The sequence below is a fragment of the Saccostrea echinata genome, unplaced genomic scaffold (genome assembly GCF_033153115.1).
Source record: "Saccostrea echinata isolate AGI-Se365-2 ecotype Australia unplaced genomic scaffold, CSIRO_AGI_Sech_v1 ptg000009l, whole genome shotgun sequence".
NCBI lineage: Eukaryota > Metazoa > Mollusca > Bivalvia > Ostreida > Ostreidae > Saccostrea > Saccostrea echinata.
This window is the reverse complement of record NW_026889758.1, coordinates 27714101-27726856: the sequence shown is the minus strand read 5'-3', so window position 1 is coordinate 27726856 and position 12756 is coordinate 27714101. Positions and strand designations below refer to the sequence as shown.

At 34.9% G+C, this 12756-nt stretch overlaps 1 protein-coding gene across 1 annotated transcript in view; it reads left to right on the top strand.

Moving 5' to 3' along the window:
• LOC133183540 (neuroglobin-like) overlaps positions 1 to 6150 on the top strand; it is a 40038-nt gene extending 33888 nt beyond the window's left edge. Inside the window, exon 3 of the mRNA XM_061318483.1 lies at positions 5646 to 6150. Coding sequence (XP_061174467.1) covers positions 5646 to 5903 — 258 coding nt within the window. The 3' untranslated portion in view covers positions 5904 to 6150. The remainder of the gene's footprint in view (positions 1 to 5645) is intronic.
• The last annotated feature ends 6606 nt before the right edge of the window (positions 6151 to 12756 follow it).

The following is a 12756-nucleotide window of genomic DNA, read 5'->3' as shown; positions in this document are numbered from 1 at the left end:
TATATATATATCGGGATTTTCTACATTACTTTGCACTTACTTGGTGATAGATTTCGCACAATGACTGGAATTTATTTGACTTTAATGATTAGAATGCCGATGTGTCTTTCCGGAGTTACTGAACATTCTTTGAAGTCTGGTTCCAATAATTATCAATATGGCACAGAGATATTTCAAGATCATACAAAATACACTTTGTGATATATGGCTTTTAACTTAACGATAAATAAAACACTTAGAAAAAACGCATTTAGCCAGAGTTGTTCGGATATTGATAAAGGCAACTCCACCACATTCTGTAGCTCATTTGGTATAGGAAAGTTACTTTAAAGGCCGTTTAATGACATTGGCGCATTAAATTATATACCTGGTATTTTGAACAGTGCGTGGGCATAAACATAGCACGCGTACTAGGAATTAAGAGGCTACACTTGATAGGTTTCCCCAGCAATGCACTCTATTCCTCTCCAAGTGTGGCCAGTAGAAATTTTAGTTCTGAAATCTTTGCGTATGTTTTTGCCTGCGTGTTTGTAACTACTTAAGTTTCTTAAAAACTCGATACGCTTGAGAAACTTACTTTTAGTATAAATCTACTACTAGTGAAACATCATAGTACAGTCAAGAATATGCTAAAGAACGATTTCACGTTTTGGTCACAACTAATGGCAAAGCGTGGTCTGCTTACTCCTCCTAGGCACCTGATCACACCTCTGGAATTACCAGGAGTTCGCGTTTTATGCACTCTTCACATATTTGTATTGTATGTGGATTTTTGAGGTCGATCACTGTTCGTTATCTTTACCTTCTACATCTCAGGATCACTTTGAAATTCACTTAAGTTTCATTTTATTCAAACTTTTATATTTTGCCACGGTGAAAACTAGGATCATCAAATCTTGTCAGTTAATCGATCTTAAGTATCTGAACTCAGGGTGTATATTAGTAACCTACTTTCAGAATTTTCATGGCTATTTATTTTCATACCCTTTTAAAATAACTATCTAAGTCCATGGGCCATCAGATCTTTTTGATTTGTGCCTTTTGGGACCTTCTAAGATCCTACACATTTTGAATAATATAACCTTTGTATGGTCTACAAACCTACTATTATCCCCTCGCGCAAGTAGTTGCGGAGGGGATATAGCATCGCTACTGTGCGTATGTGTGTGTGTTAGTGCGTCCGTTACAGCTTGTGGGCAAGATTTAAAGAGAACCTTTAGACTATCAATTCTCAGCTTCCACATACTTATGTAGCATCGTAAAAGGACGAACCCTATTCATTTTCAAATTAATCGGTGAAATATTTCTCAAAATATTGCGTTTTTACTACCTTCAAACCCTGAAATTTTATGTACAACTTGACAATACTCGCTTCCGCTTAATCAACCTTGGAAAATTCGGGTCGCTTCGATAGACTCGCTTCAGTAAGTTCACCCAACTGTATTAAATTTTTGCGTATTGTCATCTTGAGACAGTCTGTATGAATTAAGTTTCATCTCGGATGCTGAGTAATTGAAATAATTTGATGAACGTCGCGGTTTCATTATACCAAATTTCCACAGGTGTCTGTTTACAACATGGAATTTATTCGTGAGGCACACGTAATTCCTGAAAGCTATAAAGACATATTGCAAGTTTAGGTCTATGGTTTGGTTTCAGTGACCTCTCAACAGCGGTATATTGTCATTTTTATTACGAAAAAATATTGTCTCCGTGGGTATTCTCAGATTTTATGCATATAGCATGCAACTTTGAGATATACCTAGGAAGGTAAATTACTGAAACTTAGAGCATACGTGATATGTTTCTGCTAGGAATAAGGGAAACTGACCAGTTACGTATGCATACCCCCCCCCCCCCCCCCGATGCTATGCACTTTGGTTTAAAAATGACCCCCCCCCCCCATGATTTTGTTAAAAAAATAATTAGTGCTGCAACATTTTTTATTTTCTTTACCTTATTTTAAACCTAACTAGATGATTGTATCTTCATTAACGTCCCTCTTGAGAATTTTTCTCTCGTATGGAGACATTGCCATTACCGGTGAAGTTCCTGCCGCGAGGGGATGCTCCGCTTAGCGGTGCTCTTGTTTATATACATGTTATTCATGCATCTGTCATTCTTGGGGCTTTGGGTTGTTCTAATTTTCAAGTATTTTTGATAGATATCTTTGATACTATGAGTCACACTTCATCAAACTTTGTTGATTGTGATACCTTAGGGTTTGCTTGTGACAGTTCGGAATTATAGTTATACACTTAGTGAGGTTTGTGCAAACCAAAAATATGTCAAAATTTCTTCATTTTAAATTTTCCAAATATCATACAGTGTTTGATACTCATCAAGTGTTGATAAGGATCACTAGTCTTTGTCAGTTGATGCACCTACATCGTAGGAGTCTATGCATACACGAAGTTAATTTTTAACCCATATTGAAAATAGGTGAAACTTAGGGTGGAATTTAGTAAAAACCTACCAATGGCCAAAAAAGACACTTCAGCGATAATGAAACTAAATTCCAACAAATTCTTTGAGAACTTGTTTTATAGAAAAACTAATGACATTAAAGTTATTATTCGTGCAAATGAGGGAGCAGCTCAATTAATACAATAAACGAGATTATCAAATGAAGAATTTGAAAAATATAATGAAATTGCAAAAATTCATCATATTTTTTGTTTACATCAGTTTTAGTACTAATGCATTTGTTAAAAATGTGCATTTAATTACTTCACGAACAGTTTTATAGCCATTCCTCTCTTTACATATTTTTGTACGCTATTTCAGGCAAAAACAAGATGTGTTAATTTAGTTTAACTCCCCCCCCCCCCCCCCCCGAAAAATATGGGAGTGATCAACATAATTTTCAGCTTGATTTTGCAGCTTAATTTTAAGTGATAGTTTGAAGCTAACTTAATATGTAGAGCAGGGAGGAATGCATTCCTCTACAAGAGAATTTTTAATCGATTGCCGAATGATTATTTCCGGGACTTTATGGGGTTCTGCAAAGTCGATGTCACCGTCAATATTCTGTGCTCACATATTCATTGCTCAAGTCAATTTCAGGTTACCCCTTTTCATTTTCGATAATATAAGAGATGGAAAGAGACAAAATTCCATTAATAAATCCAATAAATGACTTCGGTCCAAGTTGGGGAGATTAGCAATTATATGAATCGATGCCTAGCCATATTATGACCGGGTCATTGAATTCTAATAATATATTAAGTACATCTGTTTCAATGGGACGTTTAATACACAGGATCAACAAGCTGGAGATTGCGATCTGCATCAGAAATATAGTTAGTGATTAATATTTTGTACTAATTTTGAGCGGGATCTCTTTTATTGACTCAGGGTTGAAGAAAAATTACTGAATATTTGCAATTTTGCACGTTTATTCCAATTTCTTTTAAAAATTATATAATTGTCAAATATTTCTCTTATATTACTTACATTCATGTTTCTTGTTTATTTTGTCATTGATTTTAAAGTATGAACGAGTACTATAATATGTGATGTTTTCTCAAATTCATATACACACATGTATATATCCTTTTTTTTGGTATGAGATTTAAAGAAAAATTCTTCCTGGCTCTTTTTTAGGGGGGTATCTATATTATACATCAATTACCAGTCAATTATAAATAATCTTATAAATAATAATAATAAAAATATCTTATATTTACATCCACTAAATATTATCTCCTCTATTAAGAAAACCATAGTCGTTCATCGATCACTGAACTCCGCTAAGCATACCACCTACGTAGTTTCTCGAGCAATGGCTCTTCCATCTTAGAAACGTACAATGATGTACATATCGATAATATAATATTTAACATAGTTCATCCAACTTATGATGATTATTTATACAGACATAAATAATGATTGATTGTATATTGTTTTGTTTATCGTCCCATTCAAGAATTTTTCACTCGTATAAAGACGTCACCATATGCTGGTGAAGAACTTCAAATTTAGATCTGTACTCGGCCATTGAGCAGTGAAGGGTTTTTTTTATCTTTCTCGTACCAACGCCTACCGTGACACGGGACCTCGATTTTTAAGGACCCATGACTTTCATTTCTGGCGAAGGAACAGTACATGCATAAATACAAGCAATAAAATATCTTTTTTCTTTGTTAGTATGGGAATTAAAGTTCAGCTATTGCAGAAAAAAAAATCCTAACCGCGAAAGCGGATTGTGTGTTTTTTTCTGCAACAGCTGCAGCATTAATTCCCATACTAGGAACCGAAAAGTCATTTTTGTTAAAATTTAATACCAGGAACCTTTCCAACCTGTATGATAAAATTTAAATTTTAAAACATCAAAGATGAAATCGTATAGCTGTAGCATCAGTATAGTTAAATTTTAATGAGTTGAACCTCCATTTGTTTGCTTGGGAATCATGGTGACATTTCATCAATACTAAGTAGAAAATTGTATATGTTCGTTAATACGATTTCCTCAATGCTTAGTAGAAAATTGATGCACAGAATATATTGATTTGTAATCTATATGTATCACGTTTTCTGAGACTTAAACAGTATATACGAGAAATTTGCAAGTAAGTTGTTGTTGTTGAAAACCGTATCAACAAACATATTCTACATACTCGATTAGAAAATAATTTCGTTTGGTCTTCACTTATATAAAATAAGATACGCCCAGTGCTGGTTACAATTTGTAACAAGAGAACGGTCAAGTGGAGAATCCCCTCGGAACAGTAAATATTTTTTTCCTGCATAGTCCTAGAGTACAGTTACGCGTGTAGAAGAAAGTCAAAGCAATATTATGTTCTGGGTGATGACTGGTCACTGACCATGTCTTTCACATATTATGTTTACTAGCAAATCAAATTCGAGTTGTACTGAAACCCGGGAGTTGTGAAAAATGTTATCAAATTATATTTATAACTCGGAGCTCTCTATAGTTTTAACACTTTTAATTCCAATTATTACATATTAATGCCTCAGATTTAAATGTACGCATTATATGTAAAATAATGTGGCAATGTACCTGCAGAACTTGCATCACTTGTGAACAGTGCCGATACAGATAAAGTCATACTAGGTGACTTGGTCGTTTATTATTAATTTTGTATTGTTAATCTGCACATACAACTTGATACGCAACATCCTGAGAAATAATTCACCAATAACCCTGAATAATAATGGGGTTTTACTTATGACAGTGCTAAATAATTAATTATGCAAAGTTTAGTTATGTTAAGTAGTAGGGTTCTTTTTCAATCTTACCCATGCATAAGCTTGTACAAGGGCAATCTTTATACATGTGTTACATTAAAAGTTTAAATCTAAAGTTTAAACTGATAGTTATAGATAAGTTTAAACTTTAGATTTAAACTTTTAATGCAACACATGCACATTACGGATGCCATATTCCCTCCCAATTTGTTGTGCGAGGGGATTATTATCACTGTCCTTAATAATAAAAACCTAATTTAACTCTTGATAGATAAAAAGAAATGCAGTGTCTATATATTGAATTAACACTTTATTATATATGATAACTTAGGGAATGGTTCTAAGTACTCAATTTTCTCTACATTACAAAGGTGTTCTTTAATAAGGTAATGAATGCGTGACTCCTCCAATTATCTAAATTATTTTCTTTTCAGAAAATCAAAGAACCGTTTCTGGAGGCTGTGAAAATAACGTTGGGAGATCGGTATACCGATTATATGGCAAATGTCTACACTAAAACAATCGACTTCATTCTTTCTACACTACGCAGTGGATATCTCGACAAAAATCAGTGTTACGAACTACAATCATCAAAATCACCAATGAAAGGCGAAACAGATCAAGCTAATGGTGTTTCATCTGACCAAAGAGTACCGAAAATCGAAATAACCACAAAACCCGACGAAAAATGACAAAATGACAACTGACCCGCAGTACTTACATTATTAACGATTTTTTTTTTAATTAAGGAGGTTTTCTACTCTTCCACTAAGCAACTGACTATTTTTTCCAAAATAACTGCAATGCAAATAAATGCTCTACATGTATTTCAGATACTGGGAATGGATTGTTTTTTAATCAATAATTCCCAGGATTCCAGGTAAGCAATAAGTTGTTATAATTGTAAATATCGAATAAAATGAATCTTGTGCTAAGACAAACATTTTTTCGCAATATTTACAAAATCACATTCATCAAACCCCTAATTACAAGACGTCAAAACAAATGCTGTAGCAAATGGAGTTTCTCACATCGTTTACTTTACTAGTGCCAAACAATTTGTTCTTTACCATTCTTTACTTTCTTTTTCAGAATGAATACTGTAAACGTGGTTATTTTGACGAGTTGAAAAATTGACGATTTTTTGTTTACGAAAATTGACGAGTGTTAATTTTGACGAAATATTGAATCAAGAGTTATGTATATCTTTGATTTCACAAGATTAAAACAAAAATGAATACAAAGAACTCCTTAAAAAAACAGTTTCAAAACTAGTACTCAGAGTAAGTTCGCCAGAAGCTAGAGGACCAAACACTTGATGGAAACATTGGCTTAGTTTACTTGAGAACGTCTACGATTAAGCCGTTCTGTGCGAGTTCACGATGTTATAAGCAAGGATCGCGACTTCCTCGGGAACTCATTTACAAGCGTTCTCATCAATAAAATTTAATTTTGCTTGTAAAAACCGTCTACAGTGTATAAGATTTGATTGAATTAATTGCTCTTTTGTACTAGTCTTTGTTTTCATTATACGAGACCGATTGCCTGAGGTAACAAAGTAGGTCAAACACGGCGTGATAATTACTCAAAGTTAGAATGTTGTGACCATGGGTAATAATAGTATATGACATACTCAACGGTTTTTAAAACTGTGATTATATGTTTTCATAACTATTTACAAAAAAATTAAACAGTAACTTTGATCTAGTTTCAATGGGGGAAGCCGAGAAAATTAAGCGATAAAGTTGTACAACGGTCAATATGTCTGGTGTGACGCTATATATATATGATATGAAGTTTGACGAGTGGAAATTTTGACGAGAAAAGAAAAATCGTCAATATAGTCAAAATTAGCACGTCGTCAAAATTTCCACGTTTACAGTATTCGTTTTCACAATAAAAATATATGAATAGAGGGGGCTTTTAGGACATTTATCTGATCCGTCTAATGAATAAATTTCACTAATTGTGCTGTATGAAAGATCTCATTTGAAGCGGGGTGCCTGTTCGTTTACAAAATCTTGTGTCTTACCTTTAGTATTAATATTAAATCTTACATACCGGTAGAATGACAATTTCTAAAACGTATGTATTTATTGATACGTTATCTGTCGGAAACGGGGGGTGGGTGTCAACATCCATATGTCAGGTGCCCGTGATCGTTACGTCATTGTCCCAATTAAACTATTTCCTTTTTTTTTGGTTTACCAAAGACGCCCTACATAACTGGCAGTCGCTAAAATATAGCAACATGTATGATGACTACAATTTCCTGTAAGTCAATCATATTTGATCCCCAAATCTCCAATGAATTCTCTGAAAAAAAAAAAAAAAAAAAAAAAAAAAAAACTAACGAAGGGCAAAGAACAAATTGCTTGCCTCCAATTAAGGAAAAATATGTTATGACCAGTATAACTAGAAGAGGGGTGTAGAACAACATCTACCCAATCTGCTTCGTGTATAATGTTATTATGATAATGCTGTATAAACGTTAAAATCTTCCTTAAGGCGAGGCACTCTGTTTGGTAACAAGATTTTGTTTATATACCGACAGAAGTGCAATCGGTCATATGTACCAAAAATTGAAATTATATCAGCATGTAAGTTTAATACATCATGACATGTATGTTAGGAATTCATGTATTTTTTATTCTGTCTTAGAGAAATTATCAGAAGAGAGAGAGAGGGGGGGGGGGGTAGGTGTCAGGTGTCGAAAGACACACAGTACCTGAAGGAATTTTGGTAGTAAAAGTACGTTAACAACAAAATAAAAAAGAAAAGAAAAAATGAAGGAGCAACGAACACTCTGACAAAACCTGAAGACGAGATGCGAGTGTTAAACATGTTTGAGGTGGATCTCTCGAGATTTGGGCTATATCAAAGATAGCATTCCACTAAAGGAGGATACGCATGACAAACACCACAAAATCTACGGTGGAAAAATGAATTTTCAAAATTTCTGACAACTTCCGATACAAACTGATTTCAAACCAGAAGTCTCTGAGGAAGAGAAAGTAGCAATTAGACTTGAAACTATGCAAACATTCTTGGTTTAGTTTCTGTCTGTGGCAAAATTTATTGCAATCCGAAGTTTCTATTTTTAGTATCCAAGGCAACATCGCTCATAAATCAAAAAACGGATAAACAGAATTATGTATTTTAGTGTACTTTATTTAGGTGCCAAAAGTAATATTGAAATCAGACCAAATTGTAGGAGTTGCGTTTTGAAAGTATTTCACAGAAACTTCTCTTTTGACGTAACCAAGCCAACAGCTTTCATCGAAATCAAAACCGATATACAGATTTATGTATCTCGGTGTAGTCTACCTGTGTGCCAAGATATACTGAAATCAGGAAACTATGAGAGGAGTAGCATTTTGAAAATATTTCACAGAAATTTCTAGTTTTAGTAACCAAAACATCGACATTAAAACATATACAGTCTCGTTTAAAGTCATCATTTCGCAAATTTTATTGTCGATACAATGACCTTGTCAGCACATACAACCTATCATGAAGTCAAATGCCGACAGACGTTTTTCAAACTAATTGTTAGGCCATTATGTCTACGGATTTTTCCGGTTTTTCCCCGATCATGAACAAGGAGCACACGGTGGTTGTGACCAGGGGATGCTCACTCCTCCATGGCACCCGATACCACCTCTAAATGTCTGCTCTGCTCCAAATTTGTATCGTTTCATTGGACTTTCGAGATTGAATATTGTTCGTTATCTGCATATTTTATACAGAGAATTATGTTTCTTATACTTACTGTAGTCTACTTGTGTGTCAATTTATATTGAAATCAGAACTATAGTTGGAATAGCGTTTTAAAAGTATTTCACAAAAATTTCTATTTTTAGAAACCAAGGCAACATCGTTTATCGAAATCCAAACTATGTGTCCTAGTGAAGTCTACTCGTGTGCTAGTCGCCCGCGTGGCGCAATGGTTAGAGCGTCTGCTGTAGAGTCGCGGAGTAAGGAGTTGATCCTTACGTCGCGGGTTCGAATCCCACTGTGGGACGTGGAGACCGGTCCTTCGGATGAGACCGTATAAACCGAGGTCCCGTGTCGCAGTAGGTGCTGGTACGAAAAAGATTCCTCACTGCTCAATGGCCGTAAGTGCCGAGTATGGGACAAAATTTGCAGCTCTCCACCGGCAAGTGGTGGCGTCTCCATATGAGTGAAAAATTCTCGAGAGGGACGTTAAACAACATACAAACAAATAAAAAACTTGTGTGCTAAGTTACATTGAAATAAGACAAAAACTGTAGAAGTATTACACAGAAATTTCTATTTTTAGTAGCCATGGAAACATCGTTGATTGAAATCAAGAACCATATAACTTGGGGGCAAGTTATATTCAAATCAGACCAAAAATGTAGGAGGAGTAGCATTTTGAAGTATTTCACAAACGTTTCTATCTTTAGTAACCATGGCAAAACCGTTCATCGAATTAAAAAAACCGAAAAAAAGAACTGTGTATAATATCTTTGTATAGTCTACTTGTGTACCAATTTATATTAAGATCTTGCCCAAAACTTTAGGAGGAGTAGCATTTGAATCATTTCACTAAATTTTCTACTTTTAGTAACCATGGCAACACCGTTCATCGAAATCTAAAACTATTATTCGAATTAATGTATCTTAGTGTAGTATACTTCTGTGTTAAGTAATTTTGAAATCAGACCAAAACTGTGGCAGGAGTAGCGTTTTGAAAAATTGTTTACAGACCGAGAGACACCTTACTATCGCAAAAGCTCTTCTGGTCTTCGACCAGAAGAGCTAAGAATTACACGCTAAATGTATGACCATATTTAAAAACGTTGCTGTCGTGGGGGACAATAAACTTGCTATTGTCCATTAGTCAGTAAGTAGATGTATATGTTTTATTATACCGAATCAGACTTTACTTGTGTCACTTTCTGGTTAAAACAAGATGAGTTCCGAGATGAAACGCGAAGGGAATTAATTGCTGCCGGTGAAATGTTCGATGACTATTTCAGCATTAGCTTTTAGCACAAAAAGCCCGTGGGCCACAACGCTCACCCGAGTCACTGTTGGCTTGTTGTTCATCATCAGATTTTTCCCTTATATACGAGTATATTCCTATGTAAAATTTTGATAACCTTTAGTGACCACATCCTATATACAAGGACCAATATATATATGAATAAAATTTAATCTACACTATCAGAGAATGCTTCATTATAAATAAGACTATAATCATGGCTTTGCTGTTCTTCAGAGAAGGTTTTTAAAATCTTTTCCCTTAATTTCCTAATATATATAACTGTGATCTTCTATTGTGATCCCATCCTATTCCTGGGGGTTCAAGATTTCAACAAACTTGATTCTACACTGCCTAAAAATGCTTCCACATTTAAAATATGATTCATCATTGCTTCACTTTTCTTGAGAAGAGAAGTTTCAAATCCCTTTTCTTTTAAAATTCTATTTTAACTGATTAGCTATTGTTGCCCCACTTTATTCCGGGGTGGGGGGGGGGGGGTCATAATTTGAACAAACTTGAATCTACATTACTTTACTGTGCTTAAGATAGTTTAATAATTTTTTTTTTCATATTCAATCTATATCGAACTTTGATTTGAACTCCCCACCCCCGGGGACCAAAGTATAAATAAATTTACAATTTACATTATCTCAGGAAACTTTCACCTATGTTTCATCTTTTTTTGAGTCAGTGGCTCTTGAGAAAAAGATATTTCAATGTATAAATTTGAATACTTACTGTGGCCCCATCCTAACCCCGGGGACCATGATTTGAACAATTTAGCATCTACACTACCTCAGAAAGATTCCACGTGAATTTCAGCTTTTCTCGTCAAGTGGTCGTTGAAAAGAATATTTTCAAAGATTTTTCCTATATATTTCAATGTAAAACTATGATCCCCCACTATGGCCCCACCCTACCCCCGGGAACCATGATTTGAACAACCCTACCCCTGGGGGCCATGATTTGAACAATTTAGAATGTACACTACCACATGAAGATTTCATGTAAGTTTCAGCTTTTCTGACCCAGTGAAGATTTTGTAATGAACCTACCCTACTTTTGTCTTTCTTGATTATCTCCCCTTGGAGGGGGGGTGGCCCTTCATTTTAACAATTTAAATTCCCCTTAACCCAAGGATGCTTTGTACCAACATTGGTTAAAATTGGCACAGTGGTTGTTGAGAAGAAGTTGAAAATATGAAAATTTTACAGACGGACGACGGACAAGAATAGCTCAGTTGAGCTTTCAGCTCAGGTTAGCTGAAAACTATTCCACGGTAAGGCCTGTTTCACTAAAAAGCAGGTTTATTTGTCATATCTCTAAAAAGAATTTAAAAAGTCAAAAAGGTATGCGAAATCGTGTTATTTTTCTGCTATAAATAAATTTTACTTTGAAACATAACATTAAGACCATTTGCCAATGAGAAAAGGAGCATTTGCAAAAATGGAAATTGTTAAAATTTTACCATGGTGCTCTGACCCCATAGGCAGGGAGTTGAGGCACCACTACGTCTTCCGGTCTTTTGTAGTAAAGAACAAGATGCCCCCGTATGGCAACTTATAGCAAAGGTTAAACTTTCTCAAATCCAAATCAAATATGTTGCTACCCGAAGTAAGGTCTCGTCTCGAGAAATATACCTGTGAAATATGAAAGCCTTAGCAACAACCATTGAATAGATATGAAAAAAGGTTAAAGTTTTTCAAAAGTAAGTCAAACATGAATGTCAAGGTCAAAATTAATGGTACCCAAGGAGAGGCCTTCTCACAAGAAAGACGCATATGAAATATGAAGCTGTATCACAAATCGTTCAAAAGTTATGGCCAAGGTAATAGTTTTTTTTTCAAATATGTCAAAAGTCAAGGTCAAAGGGTCAAAGTTGTTGGTATCCAAAGGAAGGTCTTGTCACAAGGATTACATATGTGAAGTATGAAAGCTGTAGCACCAACAGCTCAAAAAATATGGCCAATGTTAAAGTTTTTCAAAAGTAGGTCAAACACCAAGGTCAAGGTCAAAGGATCAAAGTTGTTGGTATCCATAGGAATGTCTTGTCACAAGGATTACGTAAGTGAAGTATGAAAGCTGTAGCACCAACCGTTCAAAAATATAGCCAATGTTAAAGTCTTTCAAAGCAGGTCAAACTCCAAGGTCAAGGTCATAGGATCAAAGTTGTTGGTATCCAAATGAAGGTCTTGTTACAAAAATTACATATATGAAGTATGAAAGCCCTAGCACCAACCATGTGAAGTATGAAAGCCCTAGCACCAACCATTCAAAAGTTATGGCCAAGGTTAAAGTTTTTTGCAAAACTGGGTCAAACTCCAAGGTCAAGGTCAAAGTTGTTTGTATCCAGACGAAGTTCTTGTCACAAGGATTACATATGCGAAATATGAAAGCCCTAGCACCAACCATTCAAAAGTTATGGCCAAGGTTAACGTTTTCCAAAAGTAGGTCAAACTCCAAGATCAAAGGGTCAAAGTAATTGGTATCAAAAGGAAGTTCTTGTAACAGGGATTATATATATGAAGTAT